The following is a 26,659-nucleotide window of genomic DNA, read 5'->3' as shown; positions in this document are numbered from 1 at the left end:
TGTGTGTGAGTTTGTATATATGTATGTTTGTATATGTGTGTATGTGTCTGTATGTGATATGTGTGTATGTATGTGTGTATATGTGCATGTATATGCGCATGTATATATGTGTGTATGTGTGTCTGCATATGTGTGTATGCATGTGTCTATATATGTGATATGTGTGCTTGTATATGTGTGTATGTGTGTCTGTATATATGTGTGTCTGTATATATGTGTGTATGTGTCTTGTATATATGTGTGTATATGTCTGTATATGTGATATGTGCGTATGTATATGTGCATGTGTGAATGCATGTGTGCTTGCATATGTGTGTATGTATACATGTGTATATGTGTATATATGTGTGCTTGTATGTGTGAGTGTATATATGTGTATATGTGTGTGTGCATGTGTGTACATGCACTCACATGTTGGAAGATAAGTCTTCCTTTATATAGCTGTGAACAATGAGAAGCCCTAAGAGATATCTTCTGAGAGCTGAAGATCCAAGGAAGCTGATGACAGAACTCAGGTCATTGTGAAGGCTGTGGAGAACTAATGAAACGGAGGACATCTACTCCCCTCAGAGGATGGACTCAAGGATTCAGATGTTAACCCCATCTTGGAACCCCACAGACACTTCAAGAGTTCATTTTGCCCTCTGTCTGGATAGCCACAGCTCAGCTGAACTGGCCCATGAAGTCAGTAATCATGCTGGGTTAAGAAGGACAAGGGAGAAAGCAGAATGAAGTGAATCTGGGGACTCTTGAAAGGGCTGTCTAGAGACACTCAGAGAACTGAGAACAGCTCTGATTATTTGGGAGTCCTGAATGTCAGGAGAAATGGCTGGAAGGCTTCCCAAATATCCTTCCAGGCATGCTGAAGGCTTGGACTTGGCCAGAAGCATGGTGGGATTCAGAGGATGCTCAGCAAGGAAGATGTGTGAACAGAACATCCATCTCCCTAGGTCACTGTGTATAGGAGAAGTGGTGTGAACAGAACATCCATCTCCCTTGGTCACTGTGTATAGGAGGAGTGGTGTGAACAGAGCATCCACCCCCCTGGTCACTGTGTATAGGAGGAGTGGTGTGAACAGAACATCCATCTCCCTAGGTCACTGTGTATAGGAGGAGTAGTGTGAACAGAGCACCATCTCCCTAGGTCACTGTGTATAGGAGGAGTGGTGTGAACAGAACATCCATCTCCCTAGGTCACTGTGTATAGGAGGAGTGGTGTGAACAGAACATCCATCTCCCTAGGTCACTGTGTATAGGAGGAGTGGTGTGAACAGAACATCCATCTCCCTAGGTCACTGTGTATAGGAGGAGTGGTGTGAACAGAGCATCCACCCCCCTGGTCACTGTGTACAGGAGGAGTGGTGTGAACAGAGGATCCATCTCCCTAGGTCACTGTGTATAGGAGAAATGGTGTGAACAGAGCATCCACCCCCCTGGTCACTGTGTACAGGAGGCATGGTGAAGGCAGGGAAAGCAGAAGTCAGTGAGAAAGCTGGGCCAGTGAGAACAGAAGCAGTCCCCGAGAAGCACAATGAGCATCCCAGGGAAATGTCCCACAAGAATGGTGGCTGAGCAACCCAACATTGAAGGCAGCCCATGGCCTGTTGGAAGGAAACCACACAGAAGCAAGCAGGCCATTTTATGGGCAGTTAGTCATCCGAGCAGAATGTCTGACTGGGGCTTGGGCCAAAGCTACTCAACAGCCATGTGAGGTAGGAGGTGGTGGCACACGGGGAGAGAGGGGGACGTTTTGGCTTGGAAAAACCTCAGCTTCGAATCCTGGCATCCCCAGTATTGCCAACGGCGAAGATAGAAGCTGTGCCTGCTCTATGAATTAAGCTATCACAGATGCAAATGTACAGAAAGGAGGGGCCAGTGCTGTCTGTGGCTTCCACTGAAGATCTGGGAGCGCATCCTTGTAGGTAAGGAGGACACAGCACAGTCTGTGGGCACTGAGCGTGGGCTGTGGGCTAAATAGCAGAGGACGTGACCTCATTTAACCATTCAAACAGCACTGGAGGTCAGGAACACACACACATACACACAACACACACACTATACCCACACATACATACAATACACATACACACAACACACTATACACACACATAAACACAACACACACTATACACACGCATACACACAACACAACAAACACACTATACATACACAACACACCATACAAATACATACACACAACAGAGAGAGAGAGAGAGAGAGAGAGAGAGAGAGAGAGAGAGAGAGAGAGAATATTCCATTAATTTAAAGATATTGAAGCTAAACTAGCCCCATTGTGTGACTGAACAAAGCAATACAGCCAATAAGAGGCTGACACCTGCATTCATCATCCGGATGCCTTGGTCAGTTCTACACACATCTGTCCAACGCAGGTCCTCCAGAAACTGTGCCAGTGGTGGAGTCTGTTTTGGGTCTTTGTTTCTGTTTTTAATCTAACACATGACTTAAGAATTTTAAAAATGTTTAAAATTTATGATCTGAAATGAAAACAATATAAAAAGGCTGCTTTAAGAGTCTTACTCCCACACCTTCCACTTTCACAACAGAGCCATCTGTTCACACACACACACAGATATGCACACACACAGACACACATACACAAACACACACACACAAAGAGAGATACACACAGATGCACGCATGCACACACACGCACAGTGTGCAGTATCCTCCTTACCTACAAGAAAGAATGAGAGAGAGGCAGAGAGCGAGCTCTGTTTGTCGTTTCCTGGGCCTTCCCACATGGCTGACAAGGCTCCTGTCTTTTCTAAGCTCACCTTACCCAGTCACCATCTTCATCTTGTTTCCCTCAGTTGACGATATACCCTGGACATCATTTCAGATCAACATCCACATCAGGGGGCTGGGGCAGCTCCATGGTTAAAGCCGTGCTGTGGGGCGTGAGACCCTGAGTTAGCATTCTCAGGAAACATAAGGGTGCTGGGCACAGGACACACATCTGCAGCCTCTGTGCTTCTGGGCCAGGATGGGAGGCAGAGGCTGAGAGATCCCAAGCTCATCTCACAGACTCATCTCAGACAAAGTGGGAGGCAAGGACCAACACCCGATGTCGTCTTCCTATTTCTACATGTGCATCATGGTGCATGCCTGCCTGCACACACACACACACACACATGCATGTGCATGCATACACACATGCACACACATGCATGCATGCACACATGCACACACACACACACACACACTGCATGCATGTGTGTATTTATCATCCTGTATAAGCTGTCCAGTGCATGTATTGCTTGGGATTCACCCCAGAGAGAACACAGAATGCCGAGGGCTACTCTTAGCGGCCTTCTTGGCTGCACTCTGTCTAGGGAATTTCCTGCATTGTCACCTCCTCATTAGGCCTCTCTACCACTCCGCTCCTGTCCATGCTTCCAAGAATTTCACCAGCCTTCCTCTTGAGACCAGGGATATTCTGCTCCCGTTATTGGCTCAGTGTGTTTTCCTTCCCTGACGTTCTTCCCCAGCCAACTAAGATGGGGTCCTTTTTTTCTGTAAAAGCACATCAGTACAGAAAGATGCAGAATTAGAGTCAGACTCTCACAGCTTTTACAAGAAGAGAACATCTGGCAGGAGGTGGCTCCTGTGGATTGTTTCCAGTTTCCAGGGTGATCTTGCATCCCACGGTTGGCCCTAATATGTGGTGTTCACGTATTGACCTGGGGCAGTGGTCCAGACATAAGCTGTGGAGCCCATTGCCGGGCCCTGTCCCTTACCCATTGCAGCAGGAACATGTTCTCAGCCTTGGCATGCTTCTGCCTTTGGTCTCCATCTCCTAAAACTGACGGATGAATCAGTGAGCAGATGTTGTACAAGCACTTAAAAGCATGTCTGGCAAAGAGTAAGCACCACACTGTATTTGTTTATGAGACCCTCAGCCTCCCTACCCAAGGCTGTGTTTCCACAGACCCTGGCCACATGGAGCCCACACAGACAGCTTAGCAGGGACTGTGCAAAAGGTGATCAGCCTCCTTCACTGATGTCACAGTTTTAAAGACTGTCTAATTGATGTTCCCTTGTTACTTTATTAAAAAGTAATTTTCCAAATGACTCTACGAATTTGACATTTATTCAGAGTTAAAGCTGGTGTAAGAAGATATCACAATTTTGAGCCAAAGCCTGGTTATTTCGTGCTCTCCTATTTTGTGATTCAGGTCATGCTCGTCCACATCAGATATGAGCTATCTCTGTGTGCCAGGATAGCCTGCAGCCAGGGTGTACCAGTAAGCAAAGGAGACTCCACCGCCTTTGGGGATTCCAGCAGGAGGAGGCGAAGCACGGGCTAGTGAGGCCCAGAGAGAGCAGGGCTATGCAGTGAATGGCTGAGGAGAAGCTGCGGACATAGTCTAGGGATGCCTCAGCAAGCATGTGAGTTTTCAGAGCTCATGGAGAAGATGTCCATAAGGGGAAGTTGGAATGACACTCAAGCTGGACCTGGAGGGCAAACACATCACGCTGGAGCAACCAGATTCCAGTGTGTGCTGGTGATCCTTCTGTGCTTCCAAGTGTGTGCTGGTGATCCTCTGTTCACAGTTATAGTAGATACAGGGCTTGGACCACCGAGTTTATTCCAGCTGCCGTAACGAAACACCCTAAGCCAGATGACTCTTGACAATGTTTATTCCTCATACCTGGGGCCTTCAGTGTCCTAGATCGAGTGCCAGCAGACCAGAGCTTGATGAGAGCCACCACCTGGTGACAGAACTTTTAATATGTCCCCACATAGCTGACATAAGGAGCCCTTAGGACCTCGGGTACCAGGGTTCCATTCACGGGGGCTCTGCTTTCTTGATCTGGTTATCTCTTAAGTACCCCTTGCTCAAATCATTGGAAATGTGGTCAGCACTTCAATCACAAATGTGAGGGGAGACGGGATTGCTCGGCGACAGCAATAAGGACATTTGCTGTTTTTATAAACTGGTAGAAAATACAACAAAACCAGACCGAGGACAGCTTGGAGGGATCTCGTCTCAGCTGTATGAAATATATAATTTCACACACTGTTCTCATTCCTGCCTCGATGATAATAAGTGATTTGGGAAAATTAAACTCATGGTCGTCTCATCCAGCTGGTTTAGGACCTTGGTGAGCGCCTCTATCTCACGGCCTCCAGCTGCTCGCCCATGAGCAGCCGAACAGGGGGGCTGGGAAACTCACTCATTTGGGGTACAGTCCTGGGGATGCTACAGATTGGAACAGATGCTAGGGATGTAGACAGTGGACTTCACAACATCCTAATGCCTGTTGGGAATGCAGAACCTCAGCCCTATCCAGTGAATCAAATTTGCAGGGGGAGGAACCTTGCATTTAAGAAATCCTCCCCAACGTGGGAGATGGCTCAGACTATAACATGCCTGCTGCACAGCATAAGGACCTGAGTTCTAGTCCTCAGCACCCACAGAAAAGCAGGGAGCAGAAGAAGAAATAACTCCAGGGTTAAAATCACGTACTACTGCTGCTTGGCACCAAGATTCTGTTCTCAGCATCCACACCGAGTGGTGCACAGCATCCTGTAACTGCAGCTCCAGGGGATCTGGCTCTGTCTTCAGGCCTCCTCAGGCACCTACACACACACGCACGTGCATGGGTACACACATACATACACACACACACACAGACTGCGATTCATTGCTTTATAGAAAATAAGTACAGACACAGAGTGTATTTTTCTAACTGCTGAGATTGGCATTAATACCAAAACTTTGTACATATCCTCTTGCACGCCTGTGTAGTGCGTGTACATGTGTATGTGTGTGTGGGGTGTACATGTGTGTATTTGGGTGGGGTTTTTGTGTGTGTACCAAGCTGACACCTGTCGCCTTGCTTGCTTGTGCAGGACTTTACATGTTGAGGCCTCTCTCTCAGTGGACATAGAGTTCACTAATTCAGCTCCTGCGATGAGCCAGCTTCTCAGGGGATCCTCAGTCTCTGTCTCCCAAACGCTGAGATTCCAGGCAGTCTCTTTCTGCATTAAACTATATATTGGGAAACTTTAAAATTTTTCTTTAATATAATGTTTTTTCCGTGTTTCCCCTCCCCCAGCTCCTTCCAGCTCCTTCCTACCTCTCTACACACCGAACTTTATGTTCTCTCCCTCCTTAAAACACAAAAACAACAAAATAGGAATCAAACAAACAACAAAAGATGCCAAAACAAAACAAAAAGCCGCAAAGAAACCATGGGGGTTGTTTTGTGTTGGCCAAGTACTCCCAGGCTGGGTGGGGTCTGCATTGACGTGTGGTTTATACCCAGTGAGACTCCTTTGGAGAAATCTGATTTTTTCCCTTTGCCAGCATTTATCAATTGCAGATATCTTCTTGGTTCGTGGTGAGACCACATATCCACATCCCCCTCTTTGTGCTGGGATCTCCTCTGGTTGAACTCGTGTGGGTCTTGTGCTTGCTGCCACAGTTTGGTGGTTCATATGTGTGTCTGGAATTCACTGTTGCCTTGGTGTCACCCAGCACCTCTGGCTATTAATTTTTTTACCTCCTTATCCACAAAGATTCCTGAGCCTGGGGATAGGGATTTAATGATGACAGCCCATGTGGGACTGCTCCAAAGTCTCCCACTCTCTGCATATTGTCACGCTGTGGGTCTCTGTAGTCCCCACCTATTACAAGAAGAAGCTTCTCTGATGAGGGTTGAGCAAGGTACTGATCTGCAAATTTCATTTTTATCACAGCTGAATATTATTCCATTGTGTAAATGTGCCATATTTTCATTATTAATACATCAATTAACCAACATTCTTGGCTGTTCCCAGTTCTTGGCTACTATATCTAGATCAGCAGTGAACACGGATGACCAAGTATCTGTGCAGTAGAATGGCGAGTCCACTGAGTATGTGCTCAAGTGTGGTCTGGACCATTAGGTCTACGGTGGATCTAGTCCCATCTTCCTAAAGAGCTACCACAGTGACTTCCACCATGGCTGCCATGAAGAACTGTCCCCCTCACCCACAGCCTCACCGGCATGTGCTGTCAATTGTTTAATTGATCGCAGCCTTTGCAAGATGAAATCTCAAAATACTTGTAATTTGCATTTCCCTAATGGCTACTCTTATTTAAATGTTCCTCAGCCTTTGAAATCACCTCTTTGAGAACTCTCTACTTGGCTCTGTAACCCATTTTTATTGTTATTTTTTCTTGATGTCCAGTGTTATTTTTTAGAGTTCTTTGTGTATTCTAGATACTAACCTTCTATTAGATGTGTAATTAATGGTATTTTTCCATTCTCTGGGCTGCTGCTCTGTCCTTTTGACAGTGTTCTTTGCCATCCAGAAGGTTTTCAGTTTCATGAAGTCCTATTATTAGCTGTCGCCCTTAGTGCCTGTGCTCTCTGTGTTCTGTTCAGAGAAACCTTCCCCTGTGACCGTGACTTCAAGACTATTCCCCACTCTTCTGCAGTGGGGTTCAGTATATTGGGCCTTAGGTTAAGGTCCTTGATCCATTTGGAGGTGAGTTTTGTGCAGGGTGATCAATATGGATCTATTTTCATTCTTCTACATACAGCTATTCTGGAAAGTGCATGTGTGTGTATGTGTGTCTGTAACGAGAGAGAGAGAGAGAGAGAGAGAGAGAGAGAGAGTTTAATTCCTGTTTGTAGAGTAAATATCTATGTAAATGAACTGAAAAACTGTTTTAATCAAATAGACTCCCCTACCCACCACCTAGGCATGCTGGGTAATGTTAACTAATACCTCTCCCACACTCTCAATACAGGTGTTGTAAAGAGGAATCCAGGGACTTGGGAAGAATGAATGGCGACCAAAGTTTGGATTTTTAGCACTCACACAGAAAGTCACATAGGTATAGTGGCCCATTTGTCACCCCAGTTGTAGACAAGAGAACATGGGGGCAACCTGGCTAGCTAGACTAGCAAAATCAGTAAGCTCTAGTCTCCATTAGAGACCCTGCCTCAGCAGACAGAGTATCTAGGAAGATACCCAACTCCACATGTGCATGCCTACCATGTGTACCCGCACCTATGCCAACATACACACGCATACACACATAAGTAATACACACAAATACATACACAAACACATAAACACACATACACACACAAACACATAAACATACACATACACACATGCGTACACACCCATGCAGACATGCATGGGGATCCAGAAGTTGAAGTTGGCTTACGATGTGCCATTAGGAAAGTCTCCTGTGCATTCTAGCTAGGGCCTTTGACTATGCAATGTACAGTGTAGTCTGGGAGCCTTCGGAACTACGGCTCCATAGCAATGTCAAGAAGTGAGCACAAGGGCGCATTCCCTTCAGCTGCTCACCTAAACTATACAGCGAAAATAGATGCACTTAGCAGAGGTAATGAACACTTTTGGAAGGAAGCACTTTGTGTGCATAGTTTACGCAGTGGAAGAAATTGTCTGTAGATTGTGACTCGAGTTCAAGGTCAATTTGTGAAAACAAGAATCCATTATTTTTTCTTTTTGTCCCCGAAAAATGACTGTCTCGGGAGAGAGCACCCCGTGTTGAACTGGACATTTGCCTTCATGGAAAGTGGAAAGAGTAATTTTCCCTTTGTGTTCTCGGTGGAAATTGCTTTAGCTTCCTGCTGAGCTTTCTTGCCTCTTTTGGCAACAATCTGTTTACATTTTAGAGCTGGTAAACGATTGTATATGACCTTAAATCCTTTTGTGCTATATTACTTCCAAAATTTTAGAGATGAAATTCCTCACTTAGGTGTTCTTATACCTCCCTAATTTGATGTTATACTCCTTAAGAAAAAAAACGACCAAGATTCCTAAATGTATTTTCCTCAGTTCAGTCCTACTAAAACACCTAGCAGTACCCAATGGTACTCACCGTGGGTACCTGATACCACTTACCAGTACTAACCTTGGGTATCCACAGTACCCAATGGTGTCTACCACAGGTACACATCAGTACTGAAGAGCACCCACCATGGGTACTCACTCTACTCAATGGTATTTACCACAGGTACACATCAGTACTGTACAGCACCCACCATGGGCATCCACAGTACCCAACAGTATACAGCGTGGATACTCAATCGCATCTACCACAGATACCCTACCATCCTCAGCAGCAATGTCTCTATGGTATCCATGGTAACCAAAAAGGTGGTGAGCATTCATAAAGTGCAATTCCTCAGCTTTTTCTCTCTGCACCTCTAACTGGGCCCACATCATATGTTGTCCTAAAGGGAAGAAGAGCGCTTAGTTATGTGTGAGGCTAAACCATGCAGTGATACCACTTCAATGACCACACATCTCTTCCCACCATGAGCACTCTACTGAGCTCTCTTTTCATTGCGGCTCTTTGCTAGCCCTGGGAGCCTTAGGCTCGCCTTGTGGACAGACTCCTTCCTTGGGCTTGGTAGAAAAACTTGGTGAGGCTTCTTCTCAGCTTCTATGTATCAACTCAGAGGCTCTGTTTCTCCTTTTGCTTTCAGAGAAAGCGATTATATCACAGAGAGCATTGGGGTAAGATTGCGTTTGACTGTGTTTCAGTGGGAATTATCTGTCTGATTTAACTCTTTGAATGAAGTCATTGTACCTTCTCCTGTTGTTGGAGCTTGTCTGTTTGTTCCTGGCTGCCCTGACCTGAAATATTCACATGTAAACTATATTAATTACAACACTGCCTGGCCAATGACTCTAGCAGTTTCCTATCAAGCTCTTACATCTTAAATTAACCCATTTCTGTCAATCTGTGTATCACCACATAGCTGTGGATTACCAGCAAAGGTTCCAGTGTGTCTGTCTCCAGTGGTGGCTACATGGCTTCTCTGTGACCCCGCCTACTCTCTATATATCTTTTCCAGCCTGGCTATATTCTGTTAAGCCATTGGCCGAAAGCAGCTCATTTATTCATTAACCAATGAAAGCAGCACATATACAGAAGGACCTCCCACACCATTCTCCTGTCGCATCACCTGTGTGTAGATCAGATGGACAGTGCATACCAGGGAGGCTGCCCTGAAGGCAAACAGGATTATCCTGACCTCTCAAGCACAGCTGGCCAGCAGGCTGTTTCTCTATCATCCTTAGGAACCTCCCAGTGAACCAGAACAAAGGGATTCCCCTCCCTGCCCAGACAGCCTCCCATTCCTTCCCACCCCATCTAACTATGCACCCCTTGGCACAGAACCTGGACATGTCTGGCAGGCTCAGGTCTCCCTCTGGAAGAAGCAACCAAAGCCCTTACTATTCACTGGTGGATGCCGCTAGGCTAGCAGTTTTTCCTGGGCGTGAGAGAATGTGCATGCCGGTTCCTCATTCAAGAGAGGATTTTTCTCTTTTGGTAAGAGCTAATGTGCAAAACCTGTTAGCACCGAGAGTAGGGAGGGAGAAGGTGGTGTGTGGGAGGAGGAAGGACGCTATCTGGAAGAGAGCTGGAGACAGCACCGCCTATGGCAGCTGGGACAGTCCCTGTAGAGTGTCACACAGAGAAAGCCATGTCTACACAGGCGTAATGGAAGGGGCACTTCTAATAACTTTATTTTGGGTTCAGTGAAAGGATCATGCAGATTCAGCTTCCCCACATCCAGCTTAGATTTTGAAAAGGAAACACCAGAGGTTATAGTTTTAAAAAAGAATGCTTCTTCAGGAATCCGTAGGAGAAAAATCTGGAAACACAGGCAGTGAAAGTGTAAGGAAGTATACCCGTTGGGGTTCTCCTATGAACTAGAGCCAATAGGGGGGGTAAACAGACATTCTGACAAGTGTGTGTACATGAACATGCATGCAGAGGCATATATATGCATGCATACAAGAGTGTATGCACTCACACGTGCATGTGCAAACACACATGCACAAATATATGGCCATGCTTATATACATGCACATGCATTCAAACAAACGTGTACACACATACATCCACACATACTCATAAAGGCACACATATGTAAAAATGCATGCAGCCATGCATATACATATACAAATACACATATACACAAACATGTATATATATACACATGATGCATATATATTCAGACATGTAAGTATACAATCACAGATAGATATATATGCATATAAACATATAAACATGTATGTGTCCACATGTGCATTGTATTGTGTCATTGCATTCTTATATGTACCTATGCACATAGAAAATGCTCAGGTAGTTGATCTGGAAAGCAAGAAGTCTTCAGAGCAGGAAAATAAGCCTGGAGCTCCAGAAAAGCACAGAGGCTACCATGAGCATCTGTCACCGCCGGGAAGCAGGTTCCATCCTCAGACTCCACTGTTGTCACTGTTAAGGCTGACCTAAGTGGGTGAGGCCCACTAGTGTGCAGGAGGACCATGGCCTTGATTGACACTGCCTGCCTTGAAGCTCCAAGTCTTTATCTCACTGTAACAGCAGTAGAGTGATGATGTGGGACTCCCCTCTGTATGCTATGAATATGTTTTATTACCATGGGATATTCAAGAAGCTGTTTCGGCCAATGGCTTAGTAGAATAAAGCCAGGTAGGAAATCCCAACACAGACAGAGAGTGTAGGCGGAGTCAGAGAGGCTCCATGCAGCTTCCCAAGGAAAAAGATACCATCCAGCCATCCAGAAACTTACTGGCAGGCCACAGCCTCATTGTGATTCACAGATTAATAGAAATGGGTTTATTTAAGATGTAAGAGTTAGCTAGAAATATGCCTAAGCTATTGGCCAAATAGTGTTGTAATTAATACAGCTTCTGTGTGATTATTGGCATCCCGGCAGCTGGGAAATGAACGAGCAGCCTCCACCTACACAGTGTGACCTTTGATCATTTAAGTCAACCACCACAGGGCAGGAAGGAGGGAAGCAGACCATTAGAGCAGTCTTACAAGAGCACTGTTGCTTCTTGGGAATGAGTGAGTTCCTGTGCTACTGTAGGAGAAGCTGTGTGCTCTTTATTGGATCTGCATACATTTTGCATCTGGCCCAACAAACCCTGTATCCAGAGACTTGGGACCTTCTATCCTTGCGAGGACCCCGGCATGGGGGTTATGAGGGTGAGGTAATTAGGTCTGTGAAATAGTGATAATTAGAACCCCAGAGAGAGATGAAAGGGCCAACATGCAGGTGACAGGTGAGTCATCTGTTTTCCCTCCCTGGTGGGCAGTGCAGGAGGCGGAGTGTCAGGTGTTCGGGGTGGCTGCAGGACATCAAGTGGCTGGATTGCTCTGTTACGAGTCATCACCTTGTGATGTCTTATGGGTTTGTGACTTTATTATATCCCTAAAACACATAATCCTCCAGTTTACTGGTCTTAGGCAAAAAGGGCTATAAAAACTTAAGCTAAGTAGCTAAAACAAAACAAAACATAAAACAGTTTCTTTCACTCTACTTATCCAAGGACGATATTTATAAGAAAGAAGACCACTGACTTTCATAGCAAGCGTCTTTCTTGAGTCTTCGAAAACAGCCAAAAGCTAGAAGAAAGGGTTGTGAGTGTCATCACCACAAAGAATGGTGCATGTCTTAGGTGGTGGACCCGTGTACTCTGATTTAGATGTGGTATAGTACAAGCAAACAGAGACTGTTCTTACATTTCCCGGCTGCCCAGATCTGAATTACACAAAAACCACATCAGTTACAACACTGGCCAATGTTTCGGGCACATTACTAAATCAGCTCTTACAGCCTAAATTAACCAATTCCCACCAAAGCGAGCATTGCCATAAAGCTGTGGACCACTGGCAAGGGTCTGGTGTCTTTCTCCGTCAGCAGCTATGTGGCATCTCCTTGACTCCGCCTTCTCTCTCTCTCTCTCTCTCTCTCTCTCTCTCTCTCTCTCTCTCTCTCTCTCTCTCTCTCTCTCTGTTCAGATTTCCTGCCTGGCTTTATTCTGCTAATCCATTGGCCCAAACAGCTTTATTCATAAACCAATAAAAACAATACATATACGGAAGGATATCTTGCATTAGTACAGGTGTGCTTCAAACCCCACATGACATCCTATAAACACCTGAATACACCATGTTTTCAGTAGTCAGTTCTCAGAACTGCTAAGAAGCCGACAGAGACAAGCATGGGCCTCTGGACCCTGCTCCTTGGCCACTGACCTTCCTAGCTCCCCGCGGCTGGTTCTCTGTCCTGCATCATTCTGGGTTCATCTCTCCTGCTACAGCAGAACCCTTTAGCTCTCACCTGTGCAGAGTTAATATTACAGTCTTTCATGAAAACCTCTCCCGAGTGTCCAGCCTGCCTTTATTGCCTACTGCTGTGAGTCACCCCTTCTCCAGCTTGTTATACTGGACCACCAGTGTGGGTTCAGGGCAGCTCTGGGCTTTGGGTATAGGTGGTGTTCAGTTTGGAAATGAGAAACATATTGGGAGATGGATGGTTGGACAACATTGTGAATGTGTTTAATGTCACAGTACTGTATACACAAAAAGTAGTTCATGCATTTTCTTTTATGTGTACTTTTCCATAATAAAAACAATGGTGTTTTATTTATAATAGTGAACTTCTTGCCTAAAAAAAAAAGTCATCTCTTTTTAAAAGGGCGGCTTAACATGGATGCATTCAAATCCTACTGTAGCACAGCTAATAAAAACTCAGAGACAGGTTTTGGGGTTCAACCGACCACTGTCCATCAAGAGGTCCCCATGCCTCATGGGTTCTCCTTTTGCTTCAGTGCATCTGTGTCCATTGTAATCTTTATGGGAAGTGTGAGATATACCAAGATCCTAGACATCTCTCCAACCTCCTCTTCCATCTACAAACTGAGAAGCTCAGTAAATAGTAGGCTGCTTCTATATGCAAAGCAATTGATCTTTTGCTTCCAAAGGCAAAAAGGAAAGTATTTATAGGAACTATTAAGATTCACATCAAGATGATCACAGCAACGGCTCAATTGTCAATCGTATAAGAGAATCATAGAACAATCACATTAAATTTTGCTTTGTCTTATTACTGCTTTCTATTTTTTTCACAAAGTAGGGGGATCATTCTGAAGGCACATGGCAGCCTAAGCCTCTAGAGGCTGCCTAATGGTGTCAGTTGAGGCGACTCTGAGGTGACGTCTCCTGTGTTGCTCAGTGCCCTGTGTAAGGCCTTTGCATCACGGATGGAAAAGCAGCCACGGCTAATTGGTAACTATGATATAATTGTCTCCAAGCCACTCCGTGCTTCCTGTGTTTTGCTTAAATGTATTTTTGGTGATTCAGAGTAAGAAGCATGTAAGGTTATGTTTGTTTGTGTGCAACAGAGCAAAAACCCTTGAGATGAGATAGATACCCACCGAAGAATCGGAGGTTCCAAAGGCAGATACTCTGGGAAGAAGACAATATAGAATCCACCCAGAATGTAGAACATATTTGCCCATCTGGAGCATTCTCTCAAATCCTTTGGGAGCTGACTTAGTCAGCATGCAGGACACGGCTACTTTGGCTTTGTTGCCAAGGGGACAACTTGAGCAATGGCAGCCCAGACACACTTTGCTACACATTTAGACCACACATTCCAAGCTTGGGCTTAGCCAGATGCATCCTTTAAAGGTGACCGACATGACATGGGAAATAAAGCCAACAAACGCCTCTGGGCACTCAGTGTGGGCATGTCCTTCTCTGATGACACAGTTAGCCTTGCTTGTCACTGCGGTCACCTTCACGTTGAGCTTCTCAGACTATGGCAATGCATGTTGTAAGAACAAGCACAAAGTAAAATAGGATATTATGGATATTTCCCATGACATCTGATACTTTAGTGTAGTTTATAGACTTCCACATAAAAATAACTTTAAAAAAATTTGACAGTAGTGGTAGCAGGCTAAGCATACAAGCACCTCAAATTTACCGCTTATTAAAGACTAAAACAAATATGCATATTAATGAGATAGGTAGCTTATTTTTTCAAAAAGAAAAAATTTTTTAAAAATGCTTGGCTCTTGCTGGGCAGTGGTGGCATACACCTGTAACCCCAGCACTCAGAAGGCAGAGGCAAGAGAAGCTCTGTGAGTTTGAGATCAACCTGTTCTACAAAGCAAGTTCCAGGACTGCCAGGGCTGTTACACAGAAAAACTTTGTCTTGAAAAACAAAAACAAAAAAATTAACTTATAATATTTGAAACAGAACATCTTCAATTCAATGGTTTTCAGACTTGATCAATATATTTTGGTTATATAGTTGTCAATGCTGTGAATACAACATCTTTTAAGGATACTGTACAAAATAGCAGAAGCATATTTTAGGTCAATTCAAAAACTGTTGGAAATTCTGTCTTACTCTCAAGCCAAACTTTCAGAATTTTTGACAAAATTCAAATCAACGACTCAAGGAACAGCTTTAAAGCTCCAACTCTCAAAGGCAATCCTTCCCAAAGATGACGCCACCGAAGAAGGAATAGCAAAATCTCGAAAGTCTGCATTTCCGTAACAAAGCCAGTAGGCCTCCAGAAGAGCAGGAAAGCTGATGTTGAATAAAGACACTGCAATTCAATAAATTCACTACAAAAGTCTTCAACTCCTGCCAAGGCCTTTGTGGGCATGCTCAGTGCAAAGTACTGGCCTGTGTTTCCAGGATGGAGGCTCCAGGGAAGCAGCAGGAGATTTGGATTAGCATTTGGTGGTTGAATGTTTGGAAGCATTTTACTATTGTCATTTTTTTATTTTTTTTATTTTTTGGTTGTCGAAGCTTCACATTCAGTTACTCAATTCCATGTGGGGCCCACAGTTTAATAAGCTGTGGTCTACACAAGGGCATCAAAACCCAATATCCAAACCCTTTAAGACTAGTCTGGTCACTGTTCTAAACACGGCACATCCCCTGTGACCCTGCTGAATGCCCCTTTCCTTCTGACTCTGTTTCTGTCTCTCTCTCCTTTGCCCTTCTGACACTTTTAATAAGAGAAACTCAGAGACCAAGAGCCTTTCTTTCTCTTTTTGACAACACCTGCCATCTTCCAGAGCCAAAATGAGACATCAGAACAGCTCGTCCAAACCCTCGCGCAGCCTCCTGCCCTCGAATGCCCATCTAACCGTGGTCCAGATGAGACAAGACTCTGCATGCCCACCTGTGCCCTGAGCCATACTTCACTTACTTGTGAGAAGAATGGAAAAGAATCAATTCCTAGATGAAGGAATCATTTGGATAGTTTTGAGACTGAACTGTCGAATCCAGCAAAGTTTTCTTTTCTCCTATTACTGCCTCAGCTCGCTAATATACTTGTTGAGGCCCATAATAAAAATTTGACACTTAAAAGTGAAACTATTGAACCAAAGAAAGATGACTCAGCCAGTAAAGGCACTCGCCACCAAGCCTGAGTTTAATCCCTGGGACCCACATAGTGGAAGAAGAGGGGGGGAAAAGATAGAAAGTTGTTCCCTGACCCTTATAATGCTACATGGCACATAGACCCCACCCCATGCACATGTGATGTGTACACATAATAAATTAATAAGTAAACAAATTTTACTTTAAAAATTAAATAAAAATGTTGTTAGGAAGATTCTCAATAACAAGTGAAGAAAGCACATTCACCTGACAGCTTACTGGGGCTCTGAGCCATGACACAGAGGATGGATTCAGAGGCCGTCTGGGCACTTCCCTCGCTGATACCTGGAAACTCATTCCTACCCAGGGTTCAGGATAGACCATTTAGGATGTACTCTGTATCTGGATGTCTCTCATGCTGGCTTCCTACTCTAGTGTGGGGAATGACCTTCAGTTCTCTGGAAGGAATATTTTAGGTTTATTGTTGAGATTTTGAGACACAATGTTCTCTTTGCTTTGCAGTGAAATCATTGTATCTTATTTGTGGAAGTTCAGTGGCAACGCTGGTTATTTAAACAGAGTTCCCGGCTGTGCCCCAACTTCTATGTGGCCTTGAGCACAGAGAAACAGTTCAGTACCCTGCAAATGTCTTGGGTTTCCACAGGGATTTGATACTTGTTTAGAGGCAAGACTTTGAAACTTGGTTCTATGTGGTTCAACGTCAGGGTCATCTTGGAGTGTTGTTAGAAGTTAGCATGGTTATCCAAGAACTTAATATTCATTACTGTACCACAGCAGGGCTTACTAACACCAGTTCCCCTGAGACTCGATATTCACAGCAATTGTGCAGAACTTACTGCCATGAAGGAAGAAGTAAACATTACAACTGGACCAGTAAAGGTTTTTTTTTTGGACCTTCTTCCTGTTAAGAAATACACATAACCCTTTTTTGCAAAGAAGTGAACCCTTGAGATTTATGTGAATTTATATGTTGCAAAATCATAATCAAAATAACTAGACTGTATTCTGATTTTTATTTACTCTGGGAAGAATAATGCACACTTATACTGGCTATTAGTTTTATCATGTAAAATAATAAAACTAAAGCTTCTCTAAATAATGAGTGCTTGGATTTATAAAGTAATCTGATTGTGAGACAGGAACTTAAACAGCAAATGAAGGAATTATTTTTACCTTCTTTGGTTTGTTTTCAAGACTTCCCCACCCTAGAGTTGACTTCAATAGTATTTTTCTTATTGGAATTATAATGTCCAATTTTTTTCCTTTTTAGGCTTGACTGTGACATTACTGTAAGAATACAACCCTCACTTTAGCAAGGTTTGTTAACATAACCACTAATAGAAATTTGTAACCTTTTAGCAGGTGGCAGGGAGGAAGGAATGTCTGTCTGTCTGCCTTTCTGTATGTCTTTTATAAAATGTCATGGGGCAGCAAGTCTCCCGGTGCCAGGCTGTGTAAGATGGAACTGTCAGTGTAAAGCACTCTTGAGATGTGCTGGCCAGAACCAAATTCCAGTAGCCTAGAAACAAAACTGTATTGGGGGATGAGGGTGAGGGAAATTGAAGGAAACTTCCTGCTAAAGTCAGAGTTACAACCAGCTCTGAAGGGACTTGGGCTTAGGGGAACCTGGAAGATAAACTCCACAGCTATCTCAGCAGACAGTGGGTAAAGCATCCTAGCAGGACAAGGAAGGTCTGTGTAAATAGCACTACTGATAACTAGGGAGTCTAAATTGACAACAATGGCCACCAGCTTTGAAGGCTTGGCTCTGTATTGTAAGTAAGTTCTAAAAGTTAAAATCAGGTAAAGAGAAAGGGGCGCGCGAGCACAAACACACACACACACACACACACACACACACACACCCCTTGTCTGTTTAAATAAGCCAGTTTAACATTTAATTAGCCTTGGTTTTCATATGTTAATAAACTACGGTTGTTAGCACTTTAAAAGAGAGAAAAACAGCCCCCCCCATGATACAAAAGTTACAGGAATTTATTGAAATTCACTGACCTATAGGTCTACCAAAAGTTTATTAAATGTTAACCATGCTAAAGCTACTAATTTACATTTTTGAAGAAAATCATTATTTTCACCTATCTTGGGTTCTGCCTTGAAACGGTGTATTTTAAGAGCATATAACATAAACTAGGTAATTCTGATGTCTGCTGGTGCTAACCGCTGTTTTACTATTCTTTTAGTTTTCAATCCCTGCAAGTTGGGCTGACGTTTCACCTGAGGTGAGGAGAATCATTTTTACCAAGAGCTTTGAGACAGCTGCTGATTTCCTTTGTCAGTACCCTAACATCCACAGCCGCGGTCCAGTCGAGCTACAGTCTGATGCCATTCCAACACTAACTACATGGCCAAGTTTAGGAACACCACCACAGCACTTCTTGAAGGCTGAGTGATGTGTTGTTGTTGTTTTTGTTTTTACTACAAAAAGTTTGCAGTGACGAGGTCCAGTGGCCAGTTGTATCCGCAGAGAAACGCCAAAGTGAAGGGTAATACAGCATCTGAAAGCTCAGACCTACCCTTTAGATCCGTGTTTGGAATTCGGAACGGCCAGGTGCCTAGAAGCCTTAAATCAACAGTATTAAGGGAAGGGGGGGTGATCAAAATGTAATTGCTGATTTATACCTCCTCCGAGTGCTCCTTTCCTGTCGCTACATTTTGTGATTTTGTAATTTGTCCAGGATATGCGTCCTTTCCAGCAAGTAATCCGGGGAAACGGACAGAAAATAGGAAGAAGGCTGACTTTGGAAAAAGGCTAACGAGTTTGAGTCTCCGTCTAACAAAGACTAACAGAACAAATATTTAATGTGTTTCACCCGCCTCCTGCGCCTTCGATGTAGCTTATATTCACCTGGAAGTAAAATTCCTAGTACCTGGAAAACCGTTTTAATAACTCAAAAACCAACCAGCGACAAGCCCTAAGCGGCATGAAGAAACGACTTGCCCTGTAAAGAATTAACGATTAACTCTTCAAGGAGAACCCTTTTGCTTAACCGCTTTTGCAGGAGCACCCAATCCCAGGAACCTGCACTAATGTGGCTCTCAGCCAAGCAAGCGAGTGCCGGGTCTGTGTGGCTCTGAAGATGCTACCCCGAGGCTGCAGATACAAACCCCATAGCACAACTTGTTCTATTTTTTTTCTCCATTGGGGTTAGGGGGTGATGGATGAGAAAACAATGTCTATGCACACTTAGCCCCCAAGGTAAGACTCACAGTACCATTTTCCTGTTTCCCAAATCCAGGGATCCCTGGCTAAGGTGGACTGGCTCCGGTGACAAGCTGAATAGGTCTGTCCCGGAATTGCCAAACCGCCCGGGAACTTTTCTGTGGACAACTGAAGCACCACGTCCCTGGAATGTCACTTGATCAATTTGGTGCAACTGTGAGTGTTACTTTTCCACTCTCAGGGGTTTGGATTCGGGAGTCGGGAGGGGGGAGGGGAGAAAAAGACTTCACTGCCGAAGAATGTGGAATTCGCTGCAAACCAAACTCATGAAAAACGTTTGAATAAAGAAGACAACTTTGATGAGGAGAAATGGTCCCTGGGTCCCTGGCAGGTCGCAAGCCAGGAGTCCCAGCCCTGGGTCAGCCCAGCTGCTGCCCTGCAGCGCAAGCTTGGCTGCTGGGCTGTGGCATTCGCGCGCGCGCTCTCTCTCCGGGGAAAAATGACCCTAACTGTCCTATCAAGAGACGAAGAGGGCACTGCCCCACACTCACACCGGGTGTGCAGAGATGGTCCGTGTAGGCTTACACCGAATGCCAGCACCTGCTCTAGAGCTTAACCGCTACTTAACCGCGCCCAACTTCCGAACTTCCTTGTTCAGAGAGCCCATCTGACCAGTTTCCTTCTACAGAAGCAGTCTGGATTGCAGGCTGCTGAAGGAGTAGAGGGGCCAAGTAAGCTGCTGGCGACAGATGGTTCCTAGGTTTTAGAGCTGTGAACTCTTAAGTTTGTGTTTGAGACGTAGTTTGCTTTTTCTATCTTCTAGCCCCACGGGGACAAAGTGGACTCTGGCGCACACGAAGTTCGTTTTAAAGCGGGCATGGGAAAACAAGTCCCAAGATGAACCGCAATTTGAGATCTAATGGGAACTCTGCCTTGATTTAAAACTCTTGTTAAGTGTCCGACTTTGAATTTCCCTCCCGCAGTTCCAACTGAACACTACTCGGTAGGTTCTGCTAGCCGGCTAAAGGGAGGATTCCTTGACTCAGGTCACCCACAGGCGGATGTGGCTTGTACACAGCTGGAACAGCTGCCAGGCTGTGGGTTTAGAATATGGAACGCCAGACCTGCTACTGCTGGCCAGGTGCATACACCATGCACAGAGTGCCGGGGTGCTGGGGCCTGACGCGGCGGGGCCGAGTCCCAGCGGACGCGCAACGTGGGCGCGGGCGGTGGCGGCGCGGGGAGCGCCTGCTCCGCCAGTGGGCGTCTTCTGCCGCCGCCACCGCCGCCGCCTCCACGGGCAGCGGCACTGCGGCGCTTTTCTCCGCTGCTTTGGAGCAGTCGCCGCGGCTTAGGCTTTGGAGCGCGCACACACCACGCCACGCCCGCGGGCAGCGTCCCCGCAGCCCCTAGCCCGGCCGGGAAGGGCGAGGATTGTGCGCACCAGTCCGCACCGAGGCGCTGGGACTCGGGACTCGTCCCCAGCCTGGGGTCCTCGTGAATCCCAAAGGAAACACGATGTGAACCCCCAGCCGGAGAGGGACCCAAGACAAGAGAGGCGGACGGGACCGGAGCCTGTGCGCGGCAGGGAGGTCTGGTGCTGCGGGGGCGGAGCCCGCCGAGTCCCGGCCGCCGCGCCCTCCCGCCTGCCCCCTTGGAGGCTGGAGAGGAGGGCCATGGCCAGCCCGGAGGAGCGGCTCGCTCCCCGCCCCCAGGCTCCGCTGCCAGCGGCTGGGGACGAGCCCGGCCGCGGCCGAGTCCGGCAGGAACCCCGGCGCGGCGAGGCCAACGGGCGGAGTGCAGTGGGCCTGAGCCTGGCCCGGGAGCTGCCTGGTTGCAGCCGGGAGGAGCTTGCGGCGCCCCCGCCCCTGTCCCGGTCCCTGTCTCCGGCAGGCCACGCCAGCCCCGCTGGGGGCCCCAGCGCCCTCTCTGCGCTCCGCGCCGGCGTCTGCGGCTGGGTGGCGGCCCGCGCTCCCTCGGCGTTCGCCTTCTCCTCCCCTATCCCCTCCTCCTCCTTTTCATCTTCCTGGTACTTCTGGCCGCCGCCCCCCTTGCCCCCTCCCCCTCTTGTCCCCTCCTCATCTGCTTTCCACCTCCCCGCGCGTCTCCCGAGAAGGGAGGGCGCAGCGGCGGCTGGAGGAGGAGGAGGCGGCGGCGGCGATGCTGGCGGAGGAGGAGGAGGAGGACAAGAGGCAGCTCCCTTGAGCGTCCCCCCCGGCAGTAGTCACCGCAGCGGCGGTGGCAGCGGCGGGCGGCGGCGGCTCTTCCTCTCGCCTTCGATCCTAGGCTTGCTGTTCCCAGCCCGTGCCGGGCCCCGGCCACCGCCGCCGCCGCGGCTCCCCCTCCACCCGGGCGCGCGCCGCACAGACTCCCCGGGCTTTCCGGGCGCCAGCGGGGGCTGCCCTGGCCTCGGCCCCGGCTCTGCCGCCGGTGGCCGAACTCCGTGGCGGCCCCGAGGCGCCGCCTTCCCCCTCGCCACCGCTCGGCCGCTGCTCTTCGGCTCCGACATGGAAGATGGACCATCTAACAATGCGAGTTGCTTCCGAAGGCTGACCGAGTGTTTCCTCAGCCCCAGTAAGTGGTCCGGCCCCATGTTCCCCGCGGCCCGGGTGGCTTCACGGTTGGTGGGGTCCAGTCAGGACCTTGGATTGTGGGGTGGGGAGGGAACTGCTATGGTGGTGGGTGACCGGCAAGGTGTGTGTGTGCCCGGCTGTGATCGGTCAGTGGGCTACAGGAAGCTGGTGGCACCTCTGTGGCTTTGGGACTGCCTGTCAGCTTAGGGACACTGGGCTTTCCCAAGCCCCGCGTGCGCGCAGAGGAAAGGTGTCAGACATTAAAAAACTAACCTGCTTCCGTAGAGCTGTCCCTGACCACACTGACCTGGCCCATTATTTATGCCATCAAGTTTGTCCCCGATTATTCCACAATTCTCTAGAGATAATTGACCATTAGATTGGAGTATATACGTTTCCTCCCATTGGGGGGTCCCTGGAATCCAAACCACTGGATTCCTGAGGCTGCCGTGAGGGCAGGCAGGGCTTGGGAACCTGGGGCTTCCAAATATAAGGGAAGACAGTACCCGCGCCTGCAGTGGTTGTGTTCTGGTGCATGGACCAGTGGTATGGAACTGGTTGCACCCATCTTCATGAAGAAGATGGTCCCCCCCCCCACTGCCCACCTCAAACGGATTATTGGTAGCTGGTGCTGCTTGGGTGGGTAAAGAGAGCGGAGGAACAATGGGGCATTAGCATGGAAGAAAGAGGCACCTCTGGTTCGCTCCAACCCACCAGACTACAGTAGCATGACCATTCCGCCTCTCCACTCTCAGGCGCCGGGCTGAAAGCCTGCTGGGGCAGGGGCAGCAGAAGGCGTGTCATGGGGGGTGGTGGGCGACGACAAGATTGATCAGAGAAGTCCCTGGAAGGAAGGAGAAAGGCAGGAGATGCTGCGGGAAGAGGTTCCAGATGCGCAGAGGAAGGAGTCACAGCGGTTGTGGATGGAGGGTGAAGAGGGTGAGGACCAGAACACTGGGTCGGGAAGGGACCAGGTGGGACCGGGTGGGAGCGTCTGTGCTCTGAGAGGGTGTATCCACGGGGAACTGAAAGACTCTGGCAACCGCTGGGCCATGAGCATGAATTTGGTGCCACAGTCCACCGCGTGCGCACCCGAGCCTTTCCTTTGTCTGCATCTCTCTGGAAAGCCGCGCTTTTGCCTTGCTTTCTTCAGGCAGACTCTCCACCAGGTTGCAAATCTGCTTTCTCGCTACTGCTCCCAAGTACCACTTACTCCTTGATCAGGGCGGACTTGGCTCTGGGGCATGGGATGCCTGGGTTGAGATTCTCCTCGGGACCAGAGCTGATCTAGGTGCCCACCCAGGAGCCCTTAGGGTACAGTTCACAAGAGGGTGACTGTGTTCCCTCCAGGACCGGGTTGACTCCTGCAATCCTACTTCCTGGCCCTGGGCCAGTTCATGGTGGCCACATAGCCCAGTGAGCACTCACACATCTGCAGGCAGTAGTTTCAGCAAATCTCTGCTTAGGTTTATTTGCCAGTTGTCTTGCTTGCCTCAAAGGGTGTGGACTCTGTGCTCCCAGCTGACCTCTACTTCTGAGGCTTCTCTCCGGTATCTGCCTCTCTAGTCCCATCCCGTGTATTTGTGACTTATAGAGCACTGTGCTTTGGGCATCTGTGTATAAATAAACTTGTACACTTGCCCCTGGATTGTGGTCAGCAGAGACTAACTACACTTCCCTAAAGGGACTCCAGGGATTGGCCCTGGTTTGCAGGGGTGAGAGAAGGTGGGGCCCATAAACTCTCTTGGAGTTGTTGGAATAAACCTGAGACTTATGGCTAGGCTTGCCCCGGGGTGTTCTTCCTATTTCATATTTTATTTTTTCCCCTCTATAAAATATATACCTTTCTCTTTTGGCAACTGGTGTGTGTGTGTGTGTGTGTGTGTGTGTGTGTGTGTGTGTACTTGGACATGTTCAAGTGCACACTTTTAGGCCATTGTACTTGACAGTACCAAGTGCTTCATGAAGGAGAATTGGCTAGGATGCTTTTTTGTTTGTCTGTGATTGTGTGTATCTAAGAAGCAGATGTATCTAAAGTGTATCTAAAGATGCTGTCTTTGTCTGGGGGTGGGACGGTCATTGCAGAAGAAATTATGGTTCTGAATAAAGATGAGCAACTCCAGAGAGATCTGGGTTATCTTGGGTAATAAAGAGTACCCTATGGGTTTTGTTTTAAATAGGGATCTACTCTGTACATAGTTTCAACTGAAAGAAGCCAACCCTGCTATGGCATAGCCACTCTTGTCCCCCAAAACAGGTTGGGTATGGATCAAAGCACAAAACTCCTGCAGCTTTGTATGGGATACTATTAGGGTAGGAAGTACTAGGGTATGAAGTACTAGAATAGGAAATACTAGGGTAGGGAGTACTAGGGTAGGAAGTACTAGGGTAGGACATACTACAGCAGGGAGTACTAGGGTAGGAAGTACTAGGGTAGGACATACTACAGCAGGGAGTACTAGGGTAGGAAGTGCTGGGGTAGAAAATACCATAGGGTAGGGAGTATTAGGGTAGGGAGCACTAGGGTAGGAAGTACTAGGGTAGGACATACTACGGCAGGGAGTACTAGGGTAGGAAGTGCTCGGGTAGAAAATACTAGGGTAGGGAGTACTAAGGTAGGAAGAGCTCGGGTAGGAAATACTAGGGCACCTGTTAACAGTTTGACTGCACAGTAGAAGAGGTTGATGCCCTAGTGAAGGCTGCTCTCTGCCCTCCCGTCCCCTGTGCCACACACTTTTAGGGTTTCTGTTTCTGTCTGCCTGCGGTCAAAGAGCAGACCACCTGGGTCTCAATTGCTGAACTCTCTGAAACTTGGCAGTTTTCTGGGGGAAAAATAAGAGCCTTTTGGAAAGAGTTTGTGTACTCCTCAAGGACGTGAAAATACACAAAGGTATTCAGATGTGTCCCTGTGGAGTCTGTATCTGTTTTTTCTTTCACTTTGATCTCTTTGTCAGCCAAACAAATTGTTATGTGCAGGCTGCTGAGCCCAGCGGCTGCTGGGACAAGTGCACACTGCAATTCTCTTGTCTGAAAGCAATCCCCGTGCGGACGCTACAATAGCCCTGTTCTGTTCCTGTCTATTTTATTCTTCTTCTTGGTTCACCTGATCAGGCACTGAACAGACACTTGTTTGAAACCAGTGCCACATGCTAGGTCCTACCCTAGCCTGTCCCTCTCTCTCTCAAGCATCTGGAAGTCCCAGACCTGTGCTGGGCTAGTAGGCCAGGATGAGAAGGAACCTCCCAGGCAGGAGTTGGCTCAGTGTGGATGCTCAGTGCTCCAAGTGGTCTTCCTGCCTAGTGCTGTTCCTCTGTCTGAATCAGGCCATTTCTGAACTCACATCACTTCCTGTCCTCTGTTGACCTCCGGACCTCTGCTTCTCCTTTTCCTGCTGGGAGAGCCGAAGAAGTAGGAAAATCTTGTCCATGGAGAGACAGTAATTGTCCTGGATCATCCACACAGTTCAGATTGCATGGGCAGGGGTGTCACACTGACAGGCCGATAGGAACGGCAGTCAGCTTCCCATTAGAGTGGCATGGCTGGAAGAGGCACTGCCTGGGAAGAGCAGGAGACACACCTATGGGAAATACAGCCCTATGTATCTGCAGCCACATAGTTCTCCTACCCACAAATGTCTCTGTGTGCTGTTTGTACCAGTTAGCTACTGCGAAGAACATGCAAGGGTGGGGGGCTGTGGGGGAGGATATGAAGAACACAGGGAAATATGACCAGGAAAGTTTGTGAGTGCAGAGTTTAAATGCCTTCCCACTGCAAATCACTGCATGTTTCTCAGATCTTCCAAACAGCAAGTGTACATTTGTACGACATGTGAGCCTGTCACTTGCCTCCCGAGGTGTGAGGACCTTGTGGCCGGCACCAGGATACACTGAGATAAATATGATCCCTGTAAAGGCAAATGCACTCAGAACTCCACACAACAGCAGACTTCACGGTTAGGTGGTTCTTATCAGCTCTGGGAAGCTGATGCCACAGAGGAAAACTAGGCTCAGGGCCGGGCACGGCACCCGTCTGGGTCTAGACCAGCCAAGGCCCCATTTCCAGCTTGTCTACACATGGTCTATAGTGGAACTGTGTGTCGGATGGAGAGATGGCCCTCGACTCCCCAAAGACATGGCATACAGACAGGAGTGCCCTAACAGGTGACCCGAATAGCAGTCTGTGAATTCCTACCAGGCTGTGTGTGGGCAGTGAATGTCATCAGCTGTCCATGGAGGGGTGAGCTGGTTTCTGGCTGGGTCAGCAGGTCCAAAGGGCAAAGCTATTTAAACTGGGTGACATTATTCTATCTAGATTATTAATATGTAACCCCGTGAAATCCTACTTTTAATTTGAAATAAACCTATGTGGATAGAGGAATCTTCTAAAAGTTTGACTGGAAAGAAGTAGAGTGTGAAAAGACAGGCCTTCTGTCTCACATTGATACATTGGACCCTGAGGATTTCTGCACAGGAAACATTTTGTGCCCTAGAACAAAGAAGTCCTTGCTGACGATCAGACGGGATAAGTTGTGTGGGAAACACTGTGACAGTCAGCACAGTCGCCACCCTGCGAGTGGGGAGCTCCTTCCTTCAAGCCCGACTGAAGGAAAACTCCCAGCGGCAGGAAATCTCCAGCTGTGGCAAAGGGCGGAGCA

At 47.4% G+C, this 26,659-nt stretch overlaps 1 protein-coding gene across 1 annotated transcript in view; it reads left to right on the top strand.

Moving 5' to 3' along the window:
- The first annotated feature begins 21,108 nt into the window (after positions 1-21,108).
- Pde10a (phosphodiesterase 10A) overlaps positions 21,109-26,659 on the top strand; it is a 191,835-nt gene continuing 186,284 nt past the window's right edge. The window contains exon 1 of the mRNA XM_050135729.1: positions 21,109-22,006. Within this exon, the coding sequence (XP_049991686.1) occupies positions 21,109-22,006 (898 nt within the window). The remainder of the gene's footprint in view (positions 22,007-26,659) is intronic.

This window comes from Alexandromys fortis, unplaced genomic scaffold (genome assembly GCF_014885135.2).
Source record: "Alexandromys fortis isolate MF-2015 unplaced genomic scaffold, M_Fortis_MF-2015_v1.1 scaffold_23, whole genome shotgun sequence".
NCBI classification, from domain to species: domain Eukaryota; kingdom Metazoa; phylum Chordata; class Mammalia; order Rodentia; family Cricetidae; genus Alexandromys; species Alexandromys fortis.
The sequence above is the reverse complement of the archived record's forward strand: the minus strand, read 5'-3'. Positions and strand labels throughout refer to the sequence as shown.